The 18,181-nt window shown below is 44.3% G+C and overlaps 1 protein-coding gene across 1 annotated transcript in view; it reads left to right on the top strand.

Annotated features, from left to right (window-relative positions):
- The window catches only part of LOC140467067 (uncharacterized), a 125,389-nt gene that overhangs the window by 101,848 nt on the left and 5,360 nt on the right, over positions 1-18,181 (top strand). Inside the window, exons 11-12 of the mRNA XM_072563127.1 lie at positions 4,507-4,615; positions 12,068-12,166. Coding sequence (XP_072419228.1) covers positions 4,507-4,615; positions 12,068-12,166 — 208 coding nt within the window. The remainder of the gene's footprint in view (positions 1-4,506; positions 4,616-12,067; positions 12,167-18,181) is intronic.

Genomic DNA, 18,181 nt, shown 5'->3' with positions numbered 1-18,181 from the left:
TAGACTAGGGTTAGATGGTGATTTGGGGAGGTGTGAACGCTGTGGTGATTGTAGGGCAAGCTCTTAGGAAGGGGATGTGGATGCTCGGGAACTCAGTGGTACATTCAGGCTGAGGCTGGAACCACCTCCCTGAGGAGCATTCACTGTCACCAGCCATCGTGCTGGATAGTGCACATGCTCAATAGGGAAGGAAATGGCTGTGAGCTCACTCGGGGGGAGAGGGTGGACATGACACAGCCTGTGAGGTAGGGGGCTGCAGAAAACAGGATCACAGGATCTTTAAAGGGAAAAAAAATTGGCCCCAGGCCCATGCAATGTAGAACACACAGACCCCAGGCTGTGCTACACCATTGAGTCTTTCTGTGCGTTTCACCTCTTGGGTACTGCCACTGCTGGCCAACTCTCTGACAGCTCCACCTTTGCACACAGAAGGAGCCAAACATTATAGATGCTGAACGACAGAGGGATAAAGGTGTCGCCATGAGCCAGTGCCTTGTGTAGACATTGCTCCGCCTGCCCTCCGCACATCCCTGCACCCTCTGGGATCACGAGGTATTGCTGGATGGCGTGAACATTCATTTAATGCCTTCACAGAGACACTGACAAGCAGTGAAGGTTAACACCAGGAACTGAGTGTGACGCTCAAGCCTTTCTCACCCATGTCACCAAACTGAGATGAGGCAAAACGTCTTCACCCAGAGGCTGTTGAGCCTGTGGAATCCTCTGTGATAGAAAGCCATTGAGGCCAAATCATAGAATACTCAGCTCTTAGGGGTGAGAATGTATGGGGCAAAACTGGACATGGGGTTCTGAGTTACAAGATCAGGCATGATTATATTGTTTGGGGGAGCAGGCTTGAAGGACTGAATGGACTACTCCTGTTCATATTTTCCATGTTCCTAACTGCCCTCAGTAAGTTTTCTTCTTCCTCTCTCTCCCATTATGTCAGGTGAATTGGCCATACTAAATTTCCTGTAGTGTTAGGTAAGGGGTAGATGTAGGGGTATGGGTGGGTTGCGCTTCGGCGGGGCGGTGTGGACTTGTTGGGCCGAAGGGCCTGTTTCCACACTGTAAGTAATCTAATCTAATCTAATCTAATTATATCTTTGTGTACTACAGTGGAACCTCGATTATCCAAACACCGATTATCCGAATTTCGGATTATCTGAACAAGATCACAAGGTCCCGATGCTTGGCTAAATTGTGTTATCCGAACATTCGATTATCCGAACAAACTACCCCAACAACCCCCCCCACCCCCCCCCCCCCGCAACCCCCACCCCCCACCCCCCGCCCGTGTCTTTCGGATAATTGAGGTTCCTCTCTGTAGAGTTTCTGGTTTGCAATCGGTAATTTGCTGATTTTTAGATGGTTTGAATCACCTTCAGATCCCTGGTTCTGACACTGGACTTATTCAGGGAAGGTGAAATGAAGAAGGGAGTAGAGAGTTGTTTCAGGGCAAAAGAATCTCTGCACTTAATTAACTCCAGAAAGGTAAGTATAATACAAGAAATAAAGGCAAATGCAAAAAAAAAGTGAAGTTAACACAATTATACAGAGGATGGTAATTAAATACACTATCAAATTAAATAGAGGTTAAAATACTATTCAACACTAAACAGCAGTTTCAATCACAGACACTTTCTACAGGCTTCCTACCCTTGAGGTCTGTGCACCGTCACCAGCCGCCTTCCCTCCCTGTTATCTAGGTTGGAAACTTTGGGGTCTCGGGAGTTTCATCTCATCACTAGAGAAAACACAGGTTTAAGGTGCGTCCAGTTGCTGAGGTTCTTGCCGTCGGTTCTCTCGGCTTGGAACAGGCCTGTGTCTGGAAGCTCTTGTTCAGATAGCGCTTGGTTGGCCTCCTACTCTCTCGGATGTCCTTTATTGAGATGATGCTCTTGGTTTGTCTTCCTGATTCAGATCCTCTGTGCGGCCTCAGTGGCTTTGGGTTTCGAAACTGCTTGTTGGGACTGTATGAAGTTAAAACTCACACAACACCAGATTATAGTCCAACAGGTTTATTTGGAAGCACTAGATTTCAGAGCACTGCTCCATCGTCACTGTGTCTTACAAGTCTGTACTCCACAACCACCTGATGAAGGAGCAGCACTCAGAAAGCTAGTGCTTCCAATTAAACCTGTTGTACTATAACCTGGTGTTGTGTGATTTTTAACTTTGTACATTCCAGTCCAACACCAGCATCTCCATATCCTTTCTAGATAAGACAGAGTTAAAAATCATACAACACCAGGCTATAGTCCAACAGGTTTATTTGGAAGCACTAGATTTTGGAGGGCTGCTCCTTTGTCAGTTGCTTGTTGTGTGATTTTTAACTTTGTCCACCCCAGTCCAACACGAGCACCTCCACATCATAGATAAGGCAGAACATGCCGAGGGGCTCCTTGCCACAGGCAAACTGATTCTATTCAGCTTGAACTTCCAAGGATTGGAGGGGGGTCAGGCAGACTGTCCTGAATGGAAAGTGCTGAAGGGCTTGTGTGTGGCTCCTCCTTCACCCGGGTGCCCCCTGGCACCACTCTATGTCCTTGTGAGGAAGGGGCACCTAGACTGGGTTGACCGCCTATCCACGTTGCCCTGCCTTCAGTTCTGAGGACCAGTGGTTGGGGCGATAGAAGGACAGATGGGTGCCCCTCTTTAGCAGACCATGAGAGTGCTGAGCCTGGCTCTTCCAGGCAGCTGCCAAACTGTCCATGGAGACAGTCACCCAACATGCTGCAGCCTCTGGGCTATGAGGGCCATTCTGCCCCACATGCCTGCCTGCTGTTCCTGTCCCTGATTACTGACACCACCAGGTCCTCTCCTGCCTGGCGCTGTACAGGTGCCCAGTCTCTGGCAGTGCCAGCTACCCAGGGTCATTTCTACCTTGGCCAGCTGTAGAGATGTGGCAGTGAAGGGCTCACCAGATTGTGTCGCCACACTTTCTAAATGTATGGTTCCCACCGAGGTGTCAGTATGTGAGCTAGTGCAGAAGGAAGCCATGGCAATGCTTCCTCTGAGGCCTCAATACCCTCATCCCCAGAGTTTAAGGAGATAGCATTTGAGGGAGCTGAGTGCTTTCTGTAGATGTCTAAGACTGGCAAGTGGAACGTACAAGACGAAAGAGAGATAAGGCATCATGTTCAGTGGTTACAAGTGGTGTGCAAGGATTGAAAGTGAAAGGGGGGTTAATGTGAACGTTACAATGGAATGAAGTGTGGGACTTACTTGATTGATGGAACATGGATGTCTCTATTGCAAGGGCCAGGGGTTTCTCCTCATAGAGGGTGAGGATACGGATTACCCCTACCCCTCCAGGCTATCTCTGCCTCTTTACAGGCTGTCTTCTCTTGCAATGAGCAATAGAAGCCAATAAGTGAGATCAACAATGTGCAACATGGCTTTTAAAGAATCATAGAATCCCTACAGTGCGGAAGCAGGCCATTCAGCCCATCAAGTCCACACGGACCCTCTGAAGAGCATCCCACCCAGAGCCACCCCCTTTACCCTATCCTCATTATGCTGCATTTTCCATGGCTAATCCACCTAATCTGCACATCGCTGAACACTATGGGCAATTTCCCATGGCCAATCCACCTAGCCTGCACATCTTTGGATTGTGGGGGGAAACCGGAGCACCCAGAGGAAACCCATGCAGATACAGAGAGAATGTGAAAACCCCACACAGGCAGTCACCCGAGGCTGGAATCAAACCCCCATCCCTGGAGCTATGAGGCAGCGGTGCTAACCACTGAGCCACCCGTGTCGTCCCTGTTAGTACTGGTGCAGGTGGGGTAGAAATGAGACAGTGTACTAAGGGACTGAGGAGGCAGTACAGAGGGCTTACAGGGAACAGTCAATGAGTGCAAGTGAGGGAAGGAACTGCAGGTGATAGGGAGAGTGGAAGTAAATGAGCCTTGTGGAACATGTGTATAGAAGCAGAACTAGTTTGAGTGTAAGATGGTAGAGAACAGAGTATGGCACAGCAGGGAAGGTTATGAACCTTCCTGTATTTATAGCCATTTCTCCACTCCCTGGAGATGGTACTGATCCAGGTTCCAAACCATGACCAGACTGGCAAGGTCTGCTGGCATGGCTTCCTCTGCCAGTCATCCAGGAAGAGAATATCTCTTCATTGAAGCACCTCTAGCTATCTTCCCCTTCTCCACCGTTATGATCCATCTTTGTCCTTCAATGGAACAGGGTAACGTTGGAATGTCAGTGCCTGTCTGAATGCACAGTGTCCTTTTATTGATGGCTCAGGTTCATGGGTGCCAGTGTTCAGTGAATGGCAAATTGTTCCAGGAACGAGATCTTGTCCTATGTATTATGATGCATGAGATATTACAAATTGTGCTGAACAAGGTGAGACAGAGAATCCTTGTCTCTCATTGTTAATATAGTCACTGTGCAAAGTCTTTCTCTTGCCCTCTTTGTGACCATGTGGATAAACATTTGCCTGTTGATGTGCGCCAGTTTCATTTTGGTCTGTTTGAACTCTCAAAGGTCTAACCTGATGGGGACTAAGTTTACAGTATATGATAATGGAGTCAACCCTGAGAGAGGAAAGCACGGTCATTCAAACATACGTCAGGAACTTGCTGCCATCACTTACGTGAGTATCTGCAGGGGCGGATCTACCTCAGAAAACCGGAATTGGCAGCTGGTGGGGATACTGGGTATTTGAAATAAGATCAAAAGAGCTGGAGAAATTCAACAGGGCAGACAGTATCTGTGGAAGGAAATAAAACTCAATCAGCTTTCCTCACAACCGGAAGATAAAGGAGCATCAACATGATACATAAACTCTGTTTCTGTCCATAGAGGTGATGGACCTGCTGAGTATCATTATAAATGGTTGATACTATGTGGGACACCATGGGACGATTCACTGTGACCAATCCTCCCTGGTATCAATCTACATTATTGATACCTAATGTCATAGAGTCATAGAGATGTACAGCATGGAATCCAACCTTTTGGTCCAATTCGTCCATGCTGACCAAATATCTTAAATTAATTTGCCAACATTTGGTCCATATCTCTCTAAAACCTTCCTATACATATACCCATCCAGATGCTTTTTAAATGTCGTAACTGTACCAACTTCTAACATTTCCTCTGGCAGCTCATTCCATACATGCGCCACCCTTTGCATGAAAAAGTTGCCCCTTGGGTCCCTTTTAAATCTTTCTTCTCTCACCTTAAAACTACGCCCTCTAGTTTTGGATTTCCCTACCCTGGGTGAAAGGACCTTGACTATTTACCCTATCCACATCCTTTATGATTTCATAAACCTCTATAAAGTCACCCCTCAGCCTCCAACGTTCCAAGGAAAACAGCCCCAGCCTATTCAGCCTCTTCCCATAGCTCAAGCCCTCCAATCCTGGCAACATCCTTGTAAATCTTTTTTGAACGCTTTCAATTTTAACCAAATCCTTCCTATAGTAGGGAGACCAGAACTGAATGCAATATTCTAAAAGTGGCTTAACCAATATCCTCTATAGCCATAACATGACCTCCCAACTCCCTATACTCAATGCACTGACCAATAAAGGCAAGTGTACCAAATGCTTTCTTCACCTGTCTACCTGCGGCTCTACATTCAAGGAACTATGAACCTGCACTTCAAGGTCTCTTTGTTCAGCAACACTCCCTAGGACCTTACCATTAAGTGTATAAGTCCTGCTCTGATTTGCCTTTCCAAAATGCAGCAGCTCACATTTATCTGAATTAAACTCTTAGGCAGAAGAAGGCTTGATCTTGTCAATTGGAATTGTTTATTACATATTAATAAATGACTAGTTATATTGTGCCTGAGGATACCTGAGTGTCTCTTATGAGACCTCAGGCTCAACTTAAGCATAACTCCACATTAATACTGCTGAAACATTCTCACATTGAACAGGTAACAGGCACAGAATGGGAACAGCACACTAGTTAGCTCCTCCTAGAGAACAGTCCTTTCCTTCCTGAAGAGCAGAATTTATTGCATGGTGTCTGATAACCCTTTCAGGTACTAATTATCTTAAACAATATCATTTCCAGCCTTCCATTTTCTTTTAGATCATCATCAGCTTCAGGCTTGGATCATTCTTTTGCTTATTTGCAATTTCTACAACAGCTTTCATAACCTCAGGATATTGCAAACATTTTAAAATCAATTAAACATTCTTTGGAGTTTAAGAAATCAGAAGCAGAAATATGTGTGAAAGTCAAAGTAATAGCGAAGTTTCAGTGACAAATTGGCAGGGTCCCGGGCACTGGTACCAACCTGAACAGAAAACGAGGTGGCAAATCAAACAAGCAGTTATCTGAAGCAGTATATGTTCTTATCGGTTATGCCCACTTCACAGTTATTGACTAATGGAAACACATAGTAAAATTTGCTGTGCGTATTCTCCTCACAGGTTAACTGCCATTTCAATAGCAAAGCCAAATATAATAGTGACCTCTTTAAAGTAACATGGATCTGAGTTCTCCTATCTTTGGTCAGGAGCTGGCCCCACAATGTCTACCAGAGCTTCCGAGGCATCCTTGCTGGTTGGCTACCCCTGTCTACAATCTAGTACATCCTGTCCACTGCCTACATGCTTTCTCCATATTTTACTTCACTCAAGAGCGAGGTTGGTTGGTTCAGGCAGACGTGGTATGACTTTGAAGTATTTTTCTTCTGTTACATGCCCTGGCAACCAGTCATTTTTTTACAGGTTCCTCAGGAGTCAACATTGGAATAGACACAACTGAAAATATGGGGGATGTGGTGGTGTAGTGGGAACGGCTGGTAATTGGGAGGCCCAGGTTAATAATTGGGAGAATTATCTTCAAATCACACCATGACAGCTCGTGGAATTTTCTTTCAATTCATAACTCTGCAATTGAAACCCAGCCACACTGATATTTGTTGGTCAACAGATTCTGTCATCGATACTCTCTCATTTGATGGGTCTAAGGATCTAGTGGTGTAGTGGTAGTGTCCCTACCTCAGCACCAAAAAGTTTAATTTCAAGTCCCACCTACCTAAGACAATTACCAACATCAAGCCTTTCAGAGCCATTACCATGTACAACATCCATACACCCCCCACCATGTTTTACCCCCTATGGTTAACATCTCTACTTCATTGAATATATTTACATTTCCCATTACCTCATTTCCACCATGTACCTGACTTCATTAACTCAACCTGTCCTGAAGTTTCTCAATTCTTTCAGGATGTGTTCTTTTCAGTGTTGGAAGATGGATAGGTTTGTGGCTTGAAGACTGGATTCCTTGCTTCTGATCTTGAGCTTGCCTGGTCTGTAAACTGTCTCTCTGCTGGAGGACTTCTTATCTCTTGGATGTGCTGTGTTGTTCTTGCTAACCTTCGCAGCTAGTCCATTGCCTTTTCTCCATGATCCTAATCTCTGAGTTTCCTTTGTGAGGAAGTCTACCCCATTAACTCCAAGTTGTCTAATTATCCCACCTATGTAGTCTTTAATTTTATTAATTTCCATCATAAAAGTAGTCACTTTATAGAAACAAGAACATTATTTTTTGCAGTGTCCTGAATTTGTGGACAATAGTGATCCTAGCTCAGAGGTGCCTTCAATGGAGTTGTCTGCGCCACATTTTCCTTTGTGTGAACAAATTCTTATTATCAACCAATTGATAAATATATGTTAAATTATGTCGACTTTTTACTTAACTTGGACACTTTAACTCATCTTTGTGATTGTATTATTAGTGAAACAACCTCAGCCACATTACTTGCATGGCATGATCTTTCTTACTCAGACTGAGGAGTCCTCTGAGGAGAATATAGGAATGAAAACTTCTGCTTGAACTTGTGCCTTCTCAGGACCTAGTATCAGACTTGAATCTGTCATTACTATTTGTTCAACATGCTGTGCTGTGCCTCAGATAAAGGTTCAACAATGAGCTCAAGTGGATTGTGGCACTTAGTCATTGTCGGTTGTTGACTCTGCCCACAAAATTTGTTGGGCTTTTGCAGTGAAGATGGGAATGGAAAATATCTCCAATACTCCTGTACAGACCATAGATTTTCTTCCTGCTAACAGTATGAAACAATTCTGTTTTGCCTATGCAGGGAACCTAAATAGTCCTTCCTGGGTTCAACTGAGAGTCTAAGAAACCCACTAAACTCTTCAGCTTGTTGCCCTGTGAGCAGTTGGATGACAAGTGTTTGTTCCTGGAGCTGTTATTCCCTGACTGGTTTCTCTTCAAATAGAGTTTGGGTTTTCTTGATCTGTTTGTTGTGTCTTGGGTCCGGTTGAACATCTGCCACATCTCAAGGATGTCAAGATCAAGACACAGATTCAGGCTCAAAAGTGGGAAATGTAAATCAGCCATAAATTCCATAAAACTCTGTCGCAGAGTTACTTGAAGCATACCTTCAAGGTGAAACTGATGATACCAGCTGGACTATGTCGCGTTATTCCTGTCAGCTGTAACTGCTGCTTCATCAGCCATGGTATTCAATTTGATAAAACAGTGACATTTGCCTCTGAAACCAAAATTAATTAGATCCACAGTGACATAAAGCAATTCTGTCAAACTTGAGTCTGTTGGATTTTTTTGTTGTTGTTGCACAGCATGTACACTGATTCTTTGATGGTTTGACATTTATCTTTAGAGGGTTTATGTGGATTGATCTGTTGCTCTCTTTTAAAAAGGCTATGCTTCAGATCTCAGGATTTGTCCGTGATTCTTCTTTCTCTTTAGTTCCAGCACAATATGAATAGCTTTCCTCAGAGTCCGATCTTCTTCGGCAACAATAAATTTGATAAAGGCTCACTGAAATAGCAATAGTTTTTCTGTCTGATTTCATAGCTCCAGACGATTAGTTTTACACTGATCTGGAGGGTTCATTGATGAAATTATCTACAGATTCCCTGGACATTACATTTTGCTCTTTCGAGCACTTATTTATTCTCAGATGGAAGAAATTGTGAAAAGCTTATTGAACTTCCTCAGAAGTATTTGTGAGTTATCAAACAAATGGGCTGCTTTGTCTTGGATGTTGTCAAGCTTCTTGAGTGTTATTGGAGCTGCACCTATCCAGGCAAATAGATGGTATATCGTCAAACTCCTGACTTGTGTATTGTAGATAGACAGACTCTGGGGAGCCAGGAGGTGAGGTCCTTGCCACAGTATTTCTCACCTCTGACCTGCTCTTGTAGCCACTGTATTTATATGGAGAGTCCAGTTGGGTTTCTGGTCAATGGTAACATCCCCCCAACCTGAGCAGGGTGTTAATAGTGGGGGGATTCAGTAATGGTAATGCTATTGGATGTCAAGGGGTGGTGGTTAGATTGTGTGTTATTGGAGATGGTCTTTGACCGACCTTTGTGTTGCATAAATGTTTCTTGTCACTTGACATCCCCAAGTCAAAAGGTGTGGCACTGGAAAAGCACAGCAGGTCAGGCAGCATCTGAGGAGAGTCAATGTTTCGGGCATAAGGTCTTCATCAGGACATTCCACACTTTTCGATTCTGACTCTCCAGCATCTGCAGTCCTCACTTTCTCCTACTTGTCAGCCCAAGCTTGGCTATTGTCCTGATCCTACTGCATTTGCACATGGTCTGCTTCAGTATCTGTGGAGTCACGAGTGATGCTGAACATTGTGTGGTCCTCAGTAAACATCCCCACATCCGACCTTAGGATGGAAGGAAGGTCATTGATGAAGCAGCTGAAGATGGTTGAGCACAGGACATTATTCTGAGGAACTCCTGCAGAACTGAGACATCTGACCTCCAGCAACCACAATCTTCTTCTTACATGCCAGTTACAAATCCAACCACCAAAGAGTTTGCCCCCTGATACCTGCTGATTCCAGTTTTACTTGGGCTTCTTGATGTCACACCTGGTTGAATGCAGCCTTGATGTCAAGGGCTGTGATTCTCACCTCCCCTCTGGAATTCAGCACTTTTGTCCATGTTTGAGCCAAGGCTGTAATGAGGTCAGGAACTGAGTGACCCTGGTGGAACCCAAACTAGGCTTCACTATTGCTGAGCAGGTGCTGCCTGATACCACTATTGATGACATCTTCCGTCATTTTAATGATGATCAAGAGTAGACTGATGGGATAGTAATTGGCCGATTTGGATTTGTCCTGTTTTTTATGTACAGGACATACCTGGGTGATTATCCACAGTGTGATAGATGCCAGTGTTATAACTGTACTGGAACAGCTTGGTTAGGGGAGTGGCAAGTACTGAAACCAAGTCTTCAATACTATTACCGGAATGTTGTCAGGGCCTATTGTCTTTGCAATATCCAGTGTCTCCAAACATTTTTTGGTATCAAGTGGAGTAAATTGACTTGGCTGAAAGCTAGCACGTATGATGCTAGGGGATACAAAAGGAGGCACTTCTGTTGGACTCTTTGTTTTAACTGTTAAATGATCCTCCTTCTCACCTTAAATCTGTTTTGCAGTGTTTCCAGGCCTGTGACCTCTGCCTGAAGAGTGTTTATGGTTATGGATTTCCCTAAGATGGTGGTACCTCAGGATGTCTGCTTGCAATGGTGTGAAGTTTACTCACAGATCTCCAACGCCTTCACTTCCTTGTCAAGCCTTGAACAGGGAATGCTGCATTAGATGCTCGCTGCCCAGTAGAATTTGTAACTGCCAGGTTTCAATACGTCTCTTTCTTGCTCAACCCTGCTTCTTGCCAGTCCTGAAATAAAGGTTTTACCCAGCAATGCTGTTTCTGACAGGCTGGCCTTTCTATGAGTTCTTCTTGACTGGTCGTTTGTTCAACTCTTGCAACTGCTAACTATGTGAGTTGTTTTAAAATGATCAAACCTAGAGCTGAAACCTCAATTGGTCTTCTGGCAATTGCTCTCCTGGGTCCAATGTAACCTTGTGGTGCCTTGAAGCGATGATGTTCACTCTGATATCATGTCGTATTTCTAGCAAGAAATGCCATTAATCCTCTTCTTCACATGACTGTAAAAGCCTAAATGGTTTACAGTGATAAAGGATCAATCTTTAATGTGGCTTAGCAAAAAGGAGCCTTTTTGCTTGAACAAGCTGCAGTTTATTACATGGTAGCAATTGGATACAAGTTACATTAGACATTGTGACTAAGACTATGAGGAGGAGTTTGGTCTGCAGTCCACGAGATCTGAAGATGTTCTGCCTTATCCTCACTCAAGCCAATATAATTTTGTCAGATTGGATGGAGCTTAAAGCAGTTGTTAACATTAACCCTTTCAGAACCATTACCTTTTACAACAATGCCAACTATGAAGCTACCATCATTAAAAACCCATCGAGTTCAGTGATGCAAAGGAAACATTTCCTCACCCATTCAGTCCGTCCCACAAACTTTGACCTCATGACACAGATGCTGCCCAAGGCTGTGTCATTTCCTGGAAACAACACGCTTATTTTAGAAACAGGTCACTACAGAGAATAAAAGCGTTTTATTCTTTATTCATTCACAGGATGTGGGCGTAACTGGCTGGGCCGGCATTTCTTACCCACCCCTCATAGCCCACATTGCTGTCGGTCTGGAGTCACATAGAGGTAAAGCCAGGAAAAGGACTGCAGGTTTCCTTCCTTCAATTATATTTCTGAACCAAATCAGTTTTTTTACAGCAAACAACAATGTTTAGATGATTACTATTACACTAATGATTTTTAACTCCAAATTTTGATTGAATTCAATTTTCACCAGCTACCATAGTGGGATTCGAATCCATGTCACCAACATTAGCCGGCTCAGATTGCTAGGTCAGTGAAAATTGCTCTCTGATATCTAATAATGGCTGTCATGAAGTCTCTCTCAAGGTGATGCTTGTTTGAAGACATCCTGTGAATTGGGAATGCATCAATTCCATTGCTAGTCACAGCTTCTAAGGGAGATGTGAGGCTCCACTTTGAATCTCTGTCCTCTGTGGTCACCTGATGATGCGAGGCAAGGTTTATGATCAGGATTAGTGACAGTGAGCTAGTTACCAATCACAGATAAACCTGGAACCTAGCTAAATATAACTGCCTTCTGATCAATATGTTGCTCTTATATTTTTGTGCAGTTTAACACGGTTATATTATTCACAGGAAACGAACGTCCTTGGATTCAAAGGTCCCAGGAAGATGACAGTGATTATCCCAGCAATGGATGAAGACCAGGAACGCATTCCCTTCCAACCACGCAATGTGAGTTTGACAAAAACATTGTTACCGTTGATCATTGTGACAATTGACCAAGCGACAGAATGTGTTATCTTTCAACCAGCCTTTGTTGTGAGATATCAGGAGCAAATCTTGTGCGAATCTAGCTGCCAGTTGAGCAAAACACATAACCCACTGTCTGGAGAAAGTTGTCTCCATCATTGTCCATCCCTACTGAGGTATTGAACTAAACCACTCCACTCTCATGGAGTAATGTAATAAAATTTACTCCCTCTGCTTGGGTAATGGGATAAACCACTCTACTTCCTGAAGTAATGTGATAAACCACACCCATTTCTGAAGTATGGGATAAACCAGTCTCCCTCCTGAAATAATGGAATAAACCATTATCCCTCCGAGAGTGATAGAGTATACCTTTACCCCTTCATGATCTCTGCCTACTCTCACCACCTCCAACCCACCCTGAGTAATGGGGTCAACTATTGCCCCCTCTTGCACTAATGGAATCATTCATTTGCCCTCCTGGAGTAAAACAAAAATAGAAACTGCTGGAGAAACTCAACAAGTCTGGCAGCATCTGTGGAGAGAAAGCAGAGTTAATATTTTCACTTTTCTTCAGCCATTACTTCCCTCCGGAAGTAATAGGATAAACCACTCCCCCTCAGGAAGTAATAGGATAAACCACTCCCCCTCAGGAAGTAATGGGATAAACCACTCCCTTCTGGAATAATGGGTAAATCACTTCCTCCTCCTGCAGCCCAACCCCATTTCTAGTCAATGACCCAGATTCTCTGAATTCTAGATATTTTCTTGGGGTTATATTTTGTGTCAATCTAAATTAAAGCTTTACAATAAGTCAAAATTTTTCATGGCCGAATCTGCCCCTGAAACTCAAACACATTTGTCAACAGATTCTGGCTGAGGCACTGAGCTGACGGTTAGAACATAGAACATAGAATGTTACAGCACAGTGCAGGACTTTCGGCCCTCGATGTTGTGTTGACCTGTGAAACTAATCTGAAGCCCGTCTATCCTACACTATTTCATTCTTATCCATATGTTCATCCAATGACTATTTAAATGCTGTTAAAGTTGGTGAGTCAACTACTGTTGCAGGCAGTGCGTTCCATGCCCCGACTACTCTCTGAGTAAAGAATCTACCTCTGACCTATATCTGTCCAATATCTATCATCCTTCAATTTAAAACTATGTCCCCTCTTGCTAGCCCTCACCATCCAAGCAAAAGACTCTCACTGTCCGACATATCTAACCCTCTGATTATCTTGTATGTCTCAATTAAGTCACCTCTCAACCTTCTCTCCATTGAAAACAGCCTCAAGTCCCTCAGCCTTTCCTCATAAGATCTTCCCTCCATACCAGGCAACATCCTAGTAAATCTCCTCTGAACCCTTTCCAAAGCTTCCACGTCCTTCCAATAATGTGGTAACTAGAACTGTACCCAATGCTCCAAGTGCAGCCACACCAGAGTTTTGTAGAGCTACAGCATGATCTCATGGCTCCAAAACTCAATCCCTCCAGTAATAAAAGCTAACACATCATATGCCTTCTTAACAACCCTATCAACCTAGTGGCAACTTTCAGGGATCTATGTACATGGACACCGAGATCTCTGCTCATCTACACTACCAAGACTCTTACCATTAACCCAGTACTCTGCATTCCTGTTTCTCCTTCCAAAGTGAATCACCTCACACTTTTCCACATTCAACTCCATTTGCCACCTCTCAGCTCTGCTCTGCAGCTTATCTATGTCCCTCTGTAACCTGCAACATCTTTCTTCACTATCCACAACTCTACCAACCTTAGTATCATCCGCAAATTTACTAAACCATCCATCTACACCCTCATCCAGGTCATTTATAAAAATGATAAACAGCAGTGGACCCAAAAGAGATCCTTGCGGTACACCACTAGTAACTGATCTCCAAGATGAATATTTCCCATCAACCACCACCCTCCATCTTCTTTTAGCTAGCCAATTTCTGATCCAAACTGCTAAATCACCCTCTATCCCATTCCTCCATATTTTGTGCAATAGCCTACTGTGAGAAACCTTATCAAACACCTTACTAAAATCCATGTACACCACATCAACCGCTTTACCCTCATCCAGCTGTTTGGTTACCTTCTCAAAGAACTCAAAAAGGTTTGTGAGGCACGACCTACCCTTCACAAAATCGTGTTGACTATCCCTAATCAACTTATTCCTTTCTAGATGATTATAAATCCTATCTCTTATAATCCTTTCCAACACTTTACCCACAACCGAAGTAAGGCTCACTGGTCTATTATTACCAGGATTCTCTCTACTCCTCTTCTTGAACAAGGGGACAATATTTGCTATCTTCCAGTCTTCTGGCACTATTCCTGTAGACAATGACAACATAAAGATCAAAGCCAAAGGCTCAGCAATCTCCTCCCTAGCTTCCCAGAGAATTCTAGGATAACTCCTATCTGGCCCAGGGGGCCACACTTTCCAGAATTGCTAACACCTCCTCCACGTGAACCTCATTCCCATCTAGTCTAGTAGCCTGTACCTCAGTATTTTCCTTGACAACATTGTCTTTTTTCCAGTGTGAATACTGATGAAAAATATTTATTTAGTGTTTCCTCTATCTCCTCTGACTCCATACAAAATTTCCCACTACTATCCTTGATTGGCCTTAATCTTGCTCTAGTCATTCTTTTATTCCTGATGTACCTATAGGAAGTCTTAGGGATTTCCTTGATCCTGTCAGCAAATTACTTCTCATATCTGCTCCTGGTTCTTCTTAGCTCTCTCTTTAGGTCTTTCCTGGCTAACTTGTAACTCTCAAGTGCCCTAACTGAGCCATCACATCAGAAGGAGCCTTCTTCTTCCTCTTGACAAGAGATTTAACTTCCTGCATAAACCATGGCTCCCGTGCTCTACAGCTTCCTCCCTGTCTGACAGGAATAGACTTATGAAGGATCTGCAATAGCTGTTCCTTGAATATGCTCCACATTTCAATTGTGCCCATCCCATGCAGCTTCCTTTCCCATCCTATGATTCCTACATCTTGCCTAATTGCATCATAATTGCCTTTCCCCCATCTATAACTCTTGCCCTGCGGCATATTCCTATCCCTTTCCATCACTAAAGTAAACATAAGCGAATTGTGGTCACTATCACCAAAGTGCTCACCTATCTCCAAATTTAACACGTGGCCGGGTTCATTACCCAGTTCCAAATCTAATGTGGCCTTGCCCCTTGTTGGCCTATCTACATGCCTCCTGCACACATTGGGCAAAACTAACCCATCTAAAGTACTTGAGCTATAGTATTCCCGATTTGGAGATGCCGGTGTTGGACTGGGATGTACAAAGTTAAAAATCACACAACACCAGGTTATAGTCCAACAGGTTTAATTGGAAGCACACGAGCCTTCAGAGCAACACTATCACCTGATGAAGGAGCATCGCTCCGAAAGCTCGTGTGCTTCCAATTAAACCTGTTGGACTATAGCCTGGTGTTGTGTGATTTTTAACTTTATTGTATTCCCAGTCAATATTTGGAAAGTTAAAATCTCCATGACAACTACCCTGACACACTCGCTCCTGTCTAGAATCATCTTTGGTATCCTTTCCTCTACATCTCTGGAACTATTCAAAGGCCTATGGAAAACTCCCAACAGAGTGACCTCTCCTCTCCTGTTTCTAACCTCAGTCCATACTACCTCAGTAGATAAATCTTCAAACATCCTTTATGCCAGGGTAATACTGTCCTTGACTAACAATGCGACACCTCACCGCCACCCCCTACCCCTCCATTTTCTCTGTTCTTACTGAAACATTTAAATCCCGGAACCTATAAAAACCATTTCTGTCCCTGCTCTACCCATGTCGCTGAAATAGCCACAATATCGAAACCCCAGGTACCAATCCATGCTGCAAGTTCACCCACCTTATTCCGCATGCTCCTGGTGTTGAAGTAGACATACTTCAAACCAACTTCTTCCTTGCCAGTGCCTTCTTGTGACCTTGAAATCGTATTTCCGACCTCACTACACTCAAACTCATGTATACTGGGATTACAACTGAGGTTCCCATCCCCCAGCTGCTTTAGTTTAAACCCACCCAAAGAGCATTAGTAAATTCCCCCCAGGATATTGGTACCCCTCCGGTTCAGGTGAAGCCCATCCTGTTTGTAGAGGTCCCACCTTCCCCAGAAAGAGACCCAATTATCCAGGCATCCAAAACCCTCCCTCCTGCACCATCCCTGTCGCCACGTATTCAGCTCCTCTCTCTCCCTATTCCTCACCTCACTAGCACATGTCACGGATAACAAACCAGAGACAACAACTCTGTCCATTCTAGCTCTAAGTTCCATCCTTGCTCCCTGAATTTCTGCCTTAGATTCTTCCTACCTATGTTGTTGGTGCCCATGTGACCACGACTTGGGGCTGCTCCACCTCCCCCTCAAGGATCCCGAAAATACAATTTGAGACATCATGAACCCTGGCTCTTGGGAGGCAACACACCAACCGTGTGTCTGTCTCATTCCCACAGAACCTCCTATCTGTACCCCTAACTATGGAGTCCCCAATCACTAATGCTCTGCTCCACTCCCCCCTTCCCTTCTGAGCAGCAGAGACAGAGTCTGCACTAGAGACCTGTACCCCAGGCTTACCCCTGATAAGTCGTAACCCCAAAAGTATCCAAAATGGTATATTTGTTATTGAAGGGGATCCCTGCACTGTCTGCTGGTTCCCTTTGTGTCCTCTGACTCTAAACCATCTGCCTATTTCTTGTACCTGAGGTGTGACTACCTTCCTGGAACTCCTCTCGATAACCCCCTCTGCCTCCCGAATGATCCAAAGTTTAACCAGCTCCAGCTCCAGTTCCCTAACATGGTTTTTGAGGAGCTGGGGTTGGGTGCACTTCCCAAAACGATACAGTCAGCAGGGACACTAGTGGTGCCCCTTACCTCCCACATATTGCAGGAGGAACATTCAACTGCCCTAACCTCCATTCCCACTGTTCTAAATTCCCAATGAGACGACTGAGAAACTCAAAAATACTAGTCACCTTACCAGTCCGGTGCACAGACCCGTTTATTTTGATTAGAGGAGGAGGATGGATGGGAGGCACTACCCGTGTAGTGTTTCGGGTAATGCAACCGTCCATATATATAAAGCCTCACTTACCCAACAGTCTCATGTCCACTCCTGCACAGCGTATGCTCTGCCTATACACGAGGTACGTTTTTAATATATTTTACATTGACCTGCCTGTCCGTTCTCTGGTCCTCACTGTCGCTCCTCCCACTCCAACTGCCGCTAAGATAATCCAGTTATGGTTATGGGCTACGAGACTCTGAGATTTTGAGTGATATCAGGTGTATACATATGGAGCAAGGTTTAAACTTGTTATTGAGATGTGTTCTTTGCTAGTTGGACCAGAATTTATTGCCCATGTTTAATTGCCCTTGCCAAGATAGTGGAGAGCTGCCTTCATGAACCACAGCAGTCGATTTGATGTAGAGTCACCCACAACGCTGTTAGAAAGAGAGCTCCAGGATTTTGGCCCAGTGACACTTAAGGAGTGGTGATATATTTCCAAGTCAGGATGGTTGAGTGGCTTGAAGAGGAACTTGCAACTGAAGGTGTTCCCTTGTATCTGCTGCCCTTGCAACTTCTTAGACAGGGCACCTTATGGATGGCGCTACTGAGCATTGGTGGTGGAGGGAGTGGATGCTTGTGGATGTAGTGCCAATCAAGCGGGCTGCTTTGTCCTGGATGGTGTCAAGCTTCTTGAGGGTCATTGGAGCTACACCCATTCAGACAAGTGGGGAGTATTCCGCCACACTCCTGATGTATGCCTTGTAGATGTTGGCAGGCTTTGGGGAATCAAGTGGTGAGCTACTTACTGTAAGATTCCTAACCTGTGATCTACTCTTGTAGCCACAGTGCTTATATGGTGAGTCCAGTTGAGTTTCTGATCAATGGTAACCCCTAGGATGTTGACAGTGGAGTTTCAGTGATGGCAACACTAGTGAAT

This window comes from Chiloscyllium punctatum, chromosome 45 (assembly GCF_047496795.1).
Source record: "Chiloscyllium punctatum isolate Juve2018m chromosome 45, sChiPun1.3, whole genome shotgun sequence".
In the NCBI taxonomy this organism is placed as follows: domain Eukaryota; kingdom Metazoa; phylum Chordata; class Chondrichthyes; order Orectolobiformes; family Hemiscylliidae; genus Chiloscyllium; species Chiloscyllium punctatum.
The sequence above is the reverse complement of the archived record's forward strand: the minus strand, read 5'-3'. Positions and strand labels throughout refer to the sequence as shown.